Below are 14,674 nucleotides of genomic sequence, written 5' to 3' on the forward strand. Positions count from 1 at the left end.
TATATATATATGTATATATAGTTGACCGTAAAAATTTAAATAAAAGAAGTGAAAGATTGAACAGAAGGCGACCAACCTTCTGTTCAACCTTTCGCTTGAACAGCCCTGATGAAGCCCTGCAAAGTGGGGTGAAACTTCGGACATTAAAATAGTTATAAACTATTTGTTCTTTTTTTGACTGCAACCCTGACCATCTTCTTTTATTTCTTTAAATAGTTTAAATCATACTTTGTTTATAAAAAACTTCGTTTATATAAAGCCGTCCGACCAAAAACAATTTCTGTTGTCAGTTTTTATTAGTGATTGGTTCTTTTGTTTTTTCACATAAATTCCAGATGTTAATCAAATGCACTGGATCTTATATTCATCATGTGTATGAAACAGACGTCTATAATCTAAATATACAATAATAATTCCATTATGGAAGAATATTAAAAAAGAAAAACATTCTTTATAAAATTTAAACAAAACTTGTTAGGCGTTTTAATCATAAATTTGCCAATATTTTGTCATCGATTTCCTGATAGAAAAAAGAATTGCTGAGGAAAAAGCAGTGAGGAAACCAGATGTTCTTTCCAGAGGCTAGGTGATATCCTATTATTAACTGATGCAAACATCTTATTACTAGTCACAAGACCCTGTTGATTAGTGCTGGCTGTATATATAATGTGGTCAGAAATGCTGCTTATTAAGCATTAAGCTTGTAGAATTTTATAGGTTGAAATAGAAGTTATTGTTTACCTTTCAGAACCGATGATGAAGAAATGGCTCACTTCTTTCCAATAGTTATTTTACTACTCTGTGGATTATCATCTCTGAGAGGCACAACTTTTCATTGGCTAAGGACATCAATGTCAGCTCCTTTCTTTACCAAAATGTGATGTACTGATCAAATTCTGCTCTTAACATGTGAATCCTGATATCATCTAGATAATTATTATCAAACAACGTCAGTGTGCATCAATAACTTTTAACTTGTGTAACACATTGACTGCCATCTATGAGATAAATCATAGTTCGCATCATTGCTTGGGATACCAACTATGAGTTATCTCATAGTGTTATTTCCTGGAACACCAATGAGTTATCTTACAGTTTGTTTAATTTTCAGATTTGTAAAATTATGAAAAAATTAATGGTAGATTATTGTTAATGTGAATGGTACTATGGTAGCTAGTAAAAGTATGTTGAAGTCAGATTAAAATGGTTTATTACGATTAACTCTTAAGATATAAATTTTTGAATGCCTGGTTGAATAAAAAAAAGAAGACTTGTTCACTCTTACAGTTGGTCAAAAGTATGAAATTCTCTGCTTGTCAAAATCTGGTACTTTTGGTGAAATTTCACCCTAGGAATTTATACATGTTCTTTTTGCTATGCGGAGTGCATTCTGGGGTCCAAAGTGATCCCAAAACTTTAATATTCCAAAGTTCTTCTAAAATCTAATTTCAATTTCTAAAAATCTATCAATAACTCAATTATTGAGTCAAACAATATGAGTATATAAATTTATTAGTTTTCTAAGAGTTTCTGTAAAACAAAAGTGGTAAAAATTGATAATATTTCAAATTGAATTTATTTTAATATAACAATTATATTAACTATCAACAATGAAATTTGATTATATAAGTAATAATACAAAAAAACTTCCACTTCATTCCAAGGAAACAGCTAGCTTATAGATCAGTTTAAACATGACCCTTTTTTTGTGTTTCATTATTCATTAACTTTTCTACTTGCTTACAGTAGTTTTTCCCAATACCCTATTCTCGGGGAATTGATGGTTTTGTTTTATATAATTGATTTGTAGCCCTATTATCCCCTGTTCATTTTTGTAGTAGATTTTTATGTTTTTGTGGTTAATAATCGAAACTAGACTAGGACAGATAGGGCAGTAAAAACAAAATATTTTGTTCTAAGTTTTCTATTGAAAATAACAATGTTTACTATTTGAAAAATGTGTATAACAAAAAAAAAAACTTATTGTAGCTATGATGTTCTATTATGACATCTAAGTAAAGGTCGCTCGTGTGGAGATAACTTCCAGCACAAATTTTTCTCTTTGGTACATCATTTCTCATGAGTTCTGGTAGTTCAGGAACACCTGGAAATGTAATGAAGAAGATAGTAGCAGGATACCAATTGAAAGAAAATATTCAGTCATACAGTAGGATGACTGCATAAGAGAGTTTTCAAAGAAATAATCATTTTGTATTAGAAGCTCTTTATAATTAATTGCTCACCTCGTATAGTTCCCTTCAAACCGTGCATCAATTTATCTTTTTCTTAACAAATTGCTATTAATGGGTGGGGGTGTTAGCTCCCAGCTGAAATCATACAAAACATCCTGGTGGTTTAGCCATATCTTGAACAGTACCAAGGCATTTATCACTCCTTGATCCAGCATCCCATAGAAATATCGAAAAAACATCTTGTTCTCCATGGGAAGGAGAATAAGGTGGGACTTAATCCCCTTGGAAATTTCTAGCTGGGATCGTTTAATTTTTATGATTTTTTTTTGTTTGTATCTCCTCCTGTTTCTTGCCTACTCTTTATTCCCAGTTACTTTATTGCCAACCCTGAGAAAGACCTAAGCTGATCTTACTCAATACAATGTAGGTACCACCATGCTTTCCCCAGGCCCAAGGCTGGGTTAGTGCCATCACACCTCCGGGTTGTTCCCTTAAGGCAAAAAGTACTTGTATTTGAACTGCTGCCAATAGGAGAGTCCCCTAATTGTGAAAGTCGAAAAATTCCTACCTTGAGTTGGCCTAATTTTTAATATTTCAGATATAGTTATTTAATTAAACTATATTCTTTTTAAAACCAGTATTGCCAATTTTATAACAGAACACTGTATGGAGAAGAATATACACAATTTATCAACTTTAAAATTGTGTTAAGTAAAAAATATATATTACAAAGAAAAAATAATTTAAAGCTGCTATTTAATTTTAAAAAATAAGTTAATAAAATCAAGTATAGAAAACTGATTGAGGTTCAATAACTAACCGCATGTTGTCCTGCGTGGTAATTAATGACCAAAGCGCATATAAAGATATTAATCATTTTCTAATTAATTAAACACATATAATTAATTAATTAAAATTTCCTTGAAGCATATGTCCATGTCGAAATATAATAAATAGATGCACTTACTTTCTGAGTCAAGGGAAGAAAACTAACTGACAATTTCTGTGGCAAACTGAAATTTTCAACAAATAAAAACCTGTACAACTATGAATCTTATTTTCTACCTCAAGAATAATTGTTGTCCCAACAGAGGGATGATTTTAGTACCCTAAGGTTCCAAGAGATTTTGATGGTATAAAAAAAAATTAAGATGTTCCTCCAGAGAAATACTATGCATGTAACAGTTCAACCATGATTTGAAAGACAAAATATCAGTAAAACGACTTACTTCAACGAGAGCAGAAAGAAGTTTTTCCAGACAAGTTTGGTTGACAATTGAGGGAGGTGACGAGTTGAAAGTCTCAGCAGGGCTTTCTACTTTATTTATAAAGTGTCAATATTGCCATACAATTTTTTTTTCAAAGTTATGTGACAAATCGTCAATTGTGGGGTCTTTGGTGACCCTAAATTTAGCTAATCCACCATGAGTATCCTAATGTGGGGGTCACAAGGTTTGAAGTCTTGTAAACTCCACTGCCATGGGAGGTACTAAAAAAAGACCATTGACCCCAGAATTTACATAACTAAGAACAGTTAGAAAAAAATTGGATGTGTAAATCTGACAGTGTTTGAAATTAAAACATTTACTAGCTTATGAGGCTATTTTATTTTTATTGATTTAAATATAATGTTCATAAATTTTCAATTTTGTTATGAATGCGTTGAATTTTTGCACCAAGTCCTTTGTAACAGCCTAATTATCGAAAACAAGGCATCTTCATGATATCAAATGTGGAATATTCCTTTGGTTCAATATATTCTTTCAATAAATGGCAATTAGTATGCAAATTTTTAGGCTTTTTTTATATTTGATGACAAATGTTTACTTTTGCAAATATTTTGAACTTTTTATTATTTCTCAAATATAAGAACCTTATTTTGGAACTGATTGGAGTCATAAGAAGAGTAGTAATAAATGTTAATATGATATTTATGTAAAGAACAGAAATCAGTTATAGTAATTTTTCAACTATAGTTTTATTTGACATCAAATGACTTTTTATTTTGACATTAAATGGCTATTCTAGTTGTGAGGAATAGTTTTTTTTTTTTTTTATGAATATCTTGAATAATTAATGGATAGGTTTATCAATTTTTCTACTATAGTTTTGAATTGTTTCCAGGTCTCACTGATGCGTATTGCTGAAGAAATTTTTATAAATTGTTTTTTAACAATGTTGACACGGTTACATTTCCATCATGAAATTTTGAATATTACAATATCAGTTATGCTGCTTCATATTTAAAGTTGTAATTGCAGTTGTAAGAAGAATATTACGAGGTATTCGGTCAAAAAATACTTCTTTAACTAAGTAAACTGCAGCATAGCTATATAGAAATGTATTCATATAAAATCCTTCCATTTTGTGGAAAAAGGTAAATTTTTATTTGCAGCAAGGTTGGTGGTGGGATTTTTCGGGATGGAAATTAGTCTTAAAATCATGATACCAATGTAATACGTATACTTTCTTAAAAACTTTAACTCTGAATGATTTAAATATTACATGTTTTTAACTATATAAATTATATATAGTTAAAAACATGTAATATTTAATGAGTTTAAATATTACATGTTTTTGTAATTCATATTTCTACCACACCCAGACTGAATAATTTATTGATATTATTAATTTAAGTTCATTTTAATAATTACTCACCTGAAGATTTTAGATTTCTAATTTCATTTAGATAATTTTTTATAAAATATACTTGATGACTTGTTTTTTTATTAGTAATTTGCATGGGTGTGTATGCGTTTGTGCATTAAACTTGTCTTTTAACGTGTTTAGTGTAATTATTATTAATTTATATTTTTAATTTTAGCTCAACCTATTAGTTCTGAAGTGGATGTATCAGCATTGCAAAGATCTAGAGCTTCCATTGACAAACTTCGAGATGAGCTTAAACTTAAAGACAGAGAAATCAACTCAAAACTAGCAGAAATAGAAAGTGTATGTCCTTTACATTGATTTAGTACACTGTAATTTTTCATTAATTACTGTATTTTAAGCATGCTGTTTTTGTCCCATAATTATTAATAGATTTAATAATATTCATTGTAACAGTCATTACTAATAGTTTTTATTTACTTTAAAAACATTTTAAAATAGTCTGGATTTTTTGTGGAAGTTGTTTGTATTAATTTCTTAGTATGCTGAGGTTAAAAAACTTCCAATTAAGACATAATTTGTACAACTTTTTGGGATTTACCTCATACTCATTTACTTATATCCTTATATTTGTCAATTAGACCTATTTCTATTATCAAATATTGTCATTTATATACATATAATTTAAAAAATTTTCTATCACATTGTTCTATCACCCTCTTCCCCTTCCAGACCAGATTCAAACAAGCACTGCTGCAGTTGCGAGGTTATCAAGGTGACACCTCAACTCCCTTGGCTACAAATTTTATTATTATTGCTACTTTAAAATATATATATTTTTTAATGACCCATTTTCCTAGTAATTTCTGACATACGGAGGAATAATTTCCTTCCTCCTCCTCCTCCTCCTCCTCTGTTCCGGGAGGCACTTCAAGGTGTCTCTACTCACCCATTTTTCTAGTAGAAGATATATGAAGAGAAATAAGTGGCTGCCTCTGGTCAAGGCTCGTTAGCAAGTGTGCTTTTGTTTTCTTGGCCACATGAGGCGCTGGTGTTACGATTAGCCAAATGATTGTGGTTGTTTTAAGTCTTCCGTATGAACAGAACAAAGAGTCTTGCGTTTAGTTTTTAAATTTAATAGCCAGTGTGATGGAATAGTATAGTGAACCCCTAAACTATAGTCCCTGGCCTCCTAATGCTCTTGTCCTGGTTTCGAGCCATGGTTCAGCTGAAAATTTATTGTTTGGTCTACTGGTGTACATTAACTCGACAGAAGCTCATTATGGACACATCTAATCATTAACCCTTTGCACTGGAAACTTTTATTTTTGTATGACACCAGTAACTCGTTAACGGTTGATGGAATATTTGGTCCAACATTTTGAGAACCAATATCAAATTTTATTTCATTTGAAGGCTCATCTATGTTAGAAATATCCACCCACTCATTATCCTGAGAAATTTTGATACTTGAATAACTACTAGATGATGAGAGAGGAACTGCTTTCCATTTTTTATATCAAATATAGTCTGATTTGTCACTCAAAGTGTGGTAATCAATCAGACTATCACTAAACACATAAAAAATAAAATCATTTTCACTATCACTCAATTGAAAATTTTTAACCATTTTAATAGGTATTAAAAAAAATTGCTTACGAGGACGAAATTTTTTTTTTACAACAATAATGCGCCCAAAAGCTAGCACAGACATTGCGAAGCTGATCGGACAAGATTATACTTGTGATAATATTTCTCTCACTTTGCTATTGTGTAAACAACACAACAGTACCTAGTGGCGACATATAGGCAACTATATGTAGCCATTCGAGTTACCAAAGAATTTACTGTATTAACATATTGTCACCATTCGAGTACAAAAGGTTAAAGTGGTATCTGACCCTTCCATTGTTTGAGATAAAAGCTCTAGGCTGACTTGGATGATTAAATAAAATTTCATCAATGCTTTTTGAATTAGTTATTGGTTTCTAAAATCTATTTATTAGTATATAGCTCCCTCTTTTTTTTTTTTTTTTTTTTAATGACCAAGTCATTCAGATTATAAAATAATAATTGCTTAGAACCTCAGAGAATGGAATTGTTGATTTACCCCTAATAAATTTGTAGTCTAACAGTTAACAATAATTTTAGTAGTAAACTGCTAGCTAATATTTTAGTAAAAATCTACATAATGTATACAGATCATGACATACTTTCAGAAAAGAGAGTTGTTTAAAATATAGTGAGTGAAATTGGAATTAAAGGATTTAAAAAAAAAAAAATCAGGATATCTTAATATTTAGTATTGAGTTTGGGTGCCATGATAAATTTATGAACTTAAAAATTCCATAAAACTGTTTTAATCATTTTTAGCATGGACAAAGGCATCCCTCAAATACCATTGATTCAGATTGTGGTAAAAAAATGTGAATAGACATAGTAATTAGAATAAATTGTGATTAATAGGTTTCAACAAATCATCATAATCATAATTGGCACCACAGCCCGTTATCGAGTGTGGGCCTCCTCTAGTAGCTTCTGCCATGCCGTCCTGTCTTCTGCTGCAACTCTCCAGTTTCAGGTTCCTAGAAGGACCTGGGCATCCATTGATACAGCACCTCATGTTCAGCCTCCCTACTCTTCTCTTTCCATGTGATTGCTCAGATAGAACCTTATTTCTGATATTATTGCCGCACATTCTCACCAAATGACCTGCCCATCGGAGTCTACCCAACCTTAGAAACTTGACATCATTGTCTCCATACTAAGCCGATAGCTCTCTACGTTCTTCCTTCTTTACCATACATAGCTCTACCTAACAGGTTTAAATATTTTTCTCAGAACAGACCTCTCAAAGGCCAAGAGTCTTGCTTCATCAGCTTTAGTGAAGACTCAAGCTTCAGATCCGTATGTGACAATGGGTATAAAGTGATTTATAGAGATTTACCATGGTCCCATTAGAGAGCAACCCTCTTCTGAAATGTCTTGCCAGACCAAAGCAGCATCGGCTGGCAGCAGTGATCCTTCTGCTAATCTGAGAGATATTGTTTTGGCTGTGCACTTCAGTTCCCAGGTATAAGAAACAGCTCACCCTCTCGAACTTGAATGAACCTTCATAAACCGTTCTAGTTCCTGGTCCACATCCTCCAGCTCTCAAGTACTTCATCTTGTCATTAACTACAAGACCCAGTTTTCTTGCAGTAACCTCTAGAGCAAGGAATGAAGGAATTCATTCCGATCGGGCAATAATGTCAAAGTCGTTGCCATACCCTTGTAATTGGACTGTACTGTTAAATATAGTGGCATGGAGATACCTGACTCACGAACAGCCTTCTCCCCTGCAAAATTAAAAAGGAGACTTGCGAGAGCTTCACCTTGTCTCATGCCACAATTAGTGTCGAAGGAGTCATAACTGATGTGAAATAAGTTATGACCGATGTGAACAACACATTTTGAACCAGTCATAATCATCTTCACCAATCATAAATACCAGGGAGGATTCAGAAGAGGAAGGTCCACAACAGACCAAATATTCACTCTAAGAACGATACTAGAGAAATTTAAAGAACATGGGACTGTCACTCATCATCTCTTTGTGGACTTTTTATTATTATTGGCGCGACAGACCATAGAGGCCCAAGGCCTCGCACGATGTACGTAGGAAATACATCGCGCGTCTCATGACGTGGTTTTTGTGTGGGTTCGTCACTCCCACACCTATTTTTGTGAGTGCCACACATTGGCTAATGGGCCTCACAAATGCCCTAGGGAGGTTGTGAGTGAGTATTGTATAATTATATGCTTGAAAAAATCCGATCTCGTGACCTTTGGGCTGGCAGACAGGCTGTTACCACACTGCTACCGTAACCCCCGTGGACTTTAAATCTGTCTACTACCTGTCCATAACTCTCCCAGACCCTAGAAAAAATGAAAGTTCCGAAAAAACTCAAACGATTGGTTTCAACAAATAGCTTTCATTTACTTTTTGCTCAAAATATGATAATTTATTATTATGTATAGACGAATCATGATAAATCAGAAGCCATTATTCTGGTTTTTTGATTTATAAAATCGTTATTATATGAATTTTTAATTTCTTGGTACTGGTTTGACTCCTAATACTTTTCAGTTGTGCTAGCATACTCCTCGCTATTGTTTGAAAAATCAGCCATGTGATTAAAGAACTGAATTATAAGTCATGGAATCATAATTAAACATTGAAACTGAAAACAATTTTAATGAAATAGCATTTTAACAATTTGTAATCGCAAATATTTATTTTTGTGTTGTTTTAAATTAGTTTTTTTTTTTCATTAAATAATTATATTTTAGTTTGTTAATTCATTTAAATGTGTTTTCCTCTTATAAAATGGTGATTTATTTTTATCTCTTTTAATTTTGATTGAATATTTTGCTTTCACAGCTTGCTGATCAAGTTGACAGGCTGACAAATTTAAACAAGGAATTAAGGAGAAAACAAAGATTAAATCAGGCTCAAATGCGAAACTTTATTGATCAAAAAGCTCAGTTACAAACCCAGCAGTATGAACTTAATCGCTTGAAACAATGTTTGAGTATTGCTGAAAAACAAAATAAAGATATAGCAGAGCAATCAAAGGTATGTCTTAAAAATATATGTTAATAGTAGTAAATGCATTTTGACTTCCATTTGAATGTGTAGCAATGCATTAGTGAATAACAGGTTCAACATGAACTTTATATGATTTACTTATTTTGACCATTTGTAATAGTTATTAGGATCATATTTTTTATAATTTGCTATAAAAATGTATTTAAGTCTGGGATTAATTGTATATATTGTAATAATTTAAAATTATTTAAAATAAAATAAAAAGAATTTTAATCGTTTTAAACTAATTTCAAATATAAAAGAGATAGCTTAGGTTTAAATTAAAAACTTTAATATTTAACAGATAATAGAATTTTATTTAAATTTTATAACATAAGACACTTTTCTCAGGGCGGGTTTCCTGGCAATCAGAAACAGATGATACTTTACTACTAATAACACTTTAACTTAATTACTAGACATTTTACTAATACAATAAATTCCATTTAGAAACAAGACTAACCAATTACACAGCTTTCCCTGATAATTGTTGATCTCTTCTTGTCGATGATGCTATATCCAACTCCCAACAATGGCTTCCAGTCTTTCCCGCCTCTAGCCGAACGGACCTCTTCCCCCAAAGCCAGCAAAATCAAGAGTGCCCGTTTCCTCTCCTCTATCTTCAATGTTCACTGGTCGATCCAAAATATAATCGATTGTAGTACAATCGCTCTGCTTTATTTGCGATGTAATTAGTTTATTGATAATTGTTGCTTTCTTCCATTTCTTCTTTGATTATTCTTTTTCCATAATTACTGCATAGGAAAATTTCAATCCATGTTATCAAACAACCCAACAAACACTTCGGAAGAACGCGCACCGCCATCTTTCTTGTTTTGAACAGCGTATTTATTTTAGACAATGAAAACTGGTTAGCTTGCTTTTTGATTTAAAATAACAAATAAACAATACTGAAACAATATATATAAAATAAAAACGTAACTAAAATCATTTATCAATAAATATAAACTATTTATTAAAAAAGAGGATATTACATTTCTCCTCCTCTCCAAGTAAAAAAGAAATTATTTTGTGCTCAAAATATTTTTTTTTTTTTTAAATAAAGTCTGAATTAATTTTATTCTAATTTTTTAAATAAACGTTTATTCAAAAACCACCTCTGAGTTACAAACTGCTTACAAATACAATAATTACAATTCAATATAACATCTTTACATATAAATACAAACATATTAAAAACATAGTTTGATAAAACCGATTCACGTTTCACTTATAATTTGATACATATTTAAAATACAAAATTTATGTTCTAAACAGGTTTATTTATTTATTTATTTTTTTAAACTTAAGTAGCAATATATGCAAAAAAGGATTCGTTCTTTACTCAAAATTAAAAACATTTCATGCAATGATAAGCTTTGCAAAGCTCTGCGAAATGGATGTGACACCTCCACCCAGCTGATACTAATCAAGTGCTACTTTTATCTAGTCATGAAAAAGTTTTAAAAGACTGGTATGAAATAGACCCTGTGTATTACCATTATTAGGATCGGCTATAACAAATGAGTTCTTTCCTAACTTGTTCACGATCTTATATGGTCCTTCAAAAAGCGGTAGTAGTTTGCCATTTACCATACCTGGTAATGGTATCCTTAAGGCCTTCACCATCACCATATCCCCTACCTTGAAGTATGTAAATTTTTTATTACTGTTATATTTTACTTTATTTCTGTTTCCAAATTTCTGAATTTTATTTTTAATTAATTCTTTTATCTGCTCAGGATCTAAATTTAATTCCTCTGAGTCATCCCCTATATAGGTATTCCAAAAGCGTAACAGCTTAATTCCAAACATACCCTGGGTAGGTGTTACACCAGTGGTAGTATGATATGTAGAATTCATGGTGTGCTCTATTTGTGGTATTTTATCGAAGCATCTATTTTGTCTATCATTTAGTAGTAGCTGCAAGTACTGCAGTACATCCCTATTCGTTCTCTCTGAAATGTTGCCTATAGGGTGTCGGATAGAAGTTAAAATGCGGGTAACATTAAAACTTGATAGTAAATGTTTCCACTTATCAGTGGTAAAACAGGTGGCTTTATTGCTTAAACATTTCAAAGGTGGACCCACTTGTTCAATGTACTCAAGAATGGAATTTCGAGCCCCAATAAAATTGGCTTTCTTTGTAGGATATAACTTAACAAATTTAGTGAAATTATCCACTACAACCAAAATATATTTATTTCCTTGTGAAGTTATAAAGGGGCCCAAATAATCTACCGATACTAATTCTAACCTTCCCTCTACCTGAATGCTCTGGTATGGTGCAATGGAATATGGACCGATTTTATTAAACTGGCACACTTTACATGATTTTAAGATAATGGCAATTAATTTTCTTAATTTATGACAATTAAACCGTTCCCTGATTATTGAAAAACACTTATTTACTCCAGAATGTGAAAATTTATCGTGTACCAACTTAATTAAATCACTCATGCTTTCTTTATTTAAATAGATTAAGAATTTGTCCCCTAAACGTTTGCAAATAAAGCCTTCTGAAATTCTATAATTTTTTGGTTCTTTGTCCAATTTAGTCAGGAGGTCAGGATCATTTTTCTGGTTATTTATTAACTCTTGAAAAAATTGGGTTTCACTTAGTGAGTTAATTCGAAAATCAGTGCCCTTCTGTTCTGGTTCACCAACAGGGTGTCTACTACAAAAATCTGCTATTTTATTATGAGTGCCGGGTATGTGCTTGTATGTGATATTCAAAGGTCCCAGGTAGTTAATCCAGCGGATCTGACGATCAAGTGGGTTCTTACATGAATGCAAAAAAGTGATAGCCTTATTGGCTGTTCGAACTGTAATTTTGTACCCAGCTATTATATTGTAAAACTTTTGGATACAATGAATGATCCCCAATAATTCCTTTTCAGTTGAATGATAATTTAGTTCGGCTCCTTTGAAAGTTTTGCTACAAAAAGAAATAATTTTTCTAAAACCTCCACTATTTAGTAGGTACAAAACTCCCCCTGAGGCGAAGTCTGAGCTGTCAGTATCTACATAAAATGTTTTGTTTAAATCTGGGTAGTGAAAAGTAACATCTTTTAACATAGTTTCTTTTATGTGTTCAAAAGCTTGTTGATGTTCATCTTTCCATTTGAATTTGGATTTTATTGATGTGAGCTTGTATAATGGTTTTGTTATGTCAGCATAACCAGGACAGAATTTATTATAAAAATTGATCAACCCTAGGAAACTTTGCAATTCTTTTACATTCTTTGGTACCTTAAAACCCTTTATGTCTTCAGTTTTGCTAGGGTCCTTCTCTATCCCCTTGTTCGTCAGCACATAACCCAAAAACTTGACAGAGTTCCTAAAAAACCTACATTTTTCCAAGTTTAACGTCAAACCATTTTTCTGGAATATGCCTAATAAATCTCTTAGAATGTTCAAAAATTCATCTATTGTTTCTGCATGAATTAAGATATCATCTACATAAACTTTGATATTTCGAAATAAATAATTTGGTATAACCCTTTTCAAAGCTTTTATTAAGGCTCCTAAGCTAACTGACAATCCAAAAGGAATACGCTTGTAATGAAAGGTTTCATTAAGAAACTGAAAACCTGTATATGGTCGGCTAGATTTTTCCAGACCAACCTGCCAAAAGCTACTTTTTACGGTCTAGAGTTGCAAGATATTTTGCATTAGCGCACTGAAACAGAATGTTATCAATGCATGGTGGGGAATCATAAAGAGAGACCAGGCGTTTATTTATAAAACGTCCATCAAGGCAAATACGGACCTTAGAATCAATCACTTCACCTGAGGTTGGGTCTGTGTTTTTCTTTTCCACCAAAATAATTGGATTAATATAGGGAGAGTGGGATACTTCAATAATATCATCTTTAATCATTTTATCAATTTCTGTTTTAGCTAGTTCAATTAGTTTTGGGTTCAATTTATATTGGAATAGTTTATATGGTGTATTGTTTGTAACTTCAAGAATGTTCTCATAATTTTTTATAAGGCCTGGTTTATCCCTAAAAATAATGTTGTTATTCCACAAAATATTCTGAAAATCAGAAAACTGTTCGGGGTTTAAAATATGTTTCAGTTCATTACACAGATTATTTATGTCATCATTTATTTTAATTTGCTCCATACATTCATTATTCTTTGTTTTACACTCATTTTCGCTCAAATTAAGAGATGCAATTAGAGTTTCAATTGATTTTACTGATTTACTGGTTTCTTCATTTTTTATAATAGTATATTCTAATGGTTTATATGGTGAATTTATGAAATTTACGACTGATACCTGTCCTTCAGCATTTCTTAAACTGATGAAGTCAGTTTCAAAATTAATTATAGCAGAGTGGTTTATAAGGAAATCGACACTGAGTATGCTATCTTTAGCGATGTCCGGGGAAATCAGAAAATTTGCATCAAAGAAGTATTCCCCTATTTTAATCGGCATAAAAATTTGTCTATTTATGCAGGCGCTCTTCTTACCAGTCACAGAAACAATATTGGTTTTAGTAATTGGTAACGTCTTGAATTTATTAAAATCCCCTTTAAACCTATCAAAAAAGGACTTTTTTAAAATAGAAACTTCCGCCCCGCTATCAATGAGGACGTTACAATTTTTATTTCCAAAGTTAATTTCGATTAGAGGAGACTGAAATTGAATTTTTCTAGAAGACTGATTTTCTTCTAAAAATATATTATCCTCAAATAAATTATTTAAAAAATAATCCCCACTGGTAAGAAGAGCATTTTCACTTCATAATTGATCATTAGTTGGACTGTGTGACGTCAGCCTTAAATCATTTTGAGCAATAATAGGTTCTCCATAGGTAGGCCCTAAAGCCTGGGTTTGGACCATTTGATCAAAAGATTCATCTTGCACTATAGTAGCATTCCTAACAGCAAATTGGTTCCCACTAGTGGGATTATTTTGAATTCTAGGATTTCAATCTTGTGAATTATTATTACTGTAATTCCTATATCCTCTCTGACTACTGTAAGTATTACCATTTTGCCTTATAACAGTGTTCATATGATTATTATTGGATCTCCCTCCTATAGAATTATTAGAATTTTGCCCGTGATAATTTGGATTAAAATTCTGACCCCTATTATTGTATTTTGGACTTGAGAGTGCCCGTCTCCTCCTCTATCTTCAATGTTCACTGGTCGATCCAAAATATAATCGATTGTAGTAGAATCGTTCTGCTTTATTTGCGATGTAATTAGTTTATTGATAATTGTT

At 31.7% G+C, this 14,674-nt stretch overlaps 1 protein-coding gene across 2 annotated transcripts in view; it reads left to right on the top strand.

The window, feature by feature from the left end:
• The window catches only part of Rilpl (Rab interacting lysosomal protein like), a 32,135-nt gene that overhangs the window by 2,934 nt on the left and 14,527 nt on the right, over window positions 1–14,674 (top strand). For both annotated transcript variants that reach the window (XM_014417503.2, XM_014417504.2), the window contains exons 3-4: window positions 5,017–5,144; window positions 9,226–9,420. In XM_014417503.2, coding sequence (XP_014272989.1) covers window positions 5,017–5,144; window positions 9,226–9,420 — 323 coding nt within the window. The remainder of the gene's footprint in view (window positions 1–5,016; window positions 5,145–9,225; window positions 9,421–14,674) is intronic.

Source organism: Halyomorpha halys, unplaced genomic scaffold (genome assembly GCF_000696795.3).
Source record: "Halyomorpha halys isolate HHAL.00 unplaced genomic scaffold, Hhal_1.1 Scaffold158.1, whole genome shotgun sequence".
Classification (NCBI taxonomy): domain Eukaryota; kingdom Metazoa; phylum Arthropoda; class Insecta; order Hemiptera; family Pentatomidae; genus Halyomorpha; species Halyomorpha halys.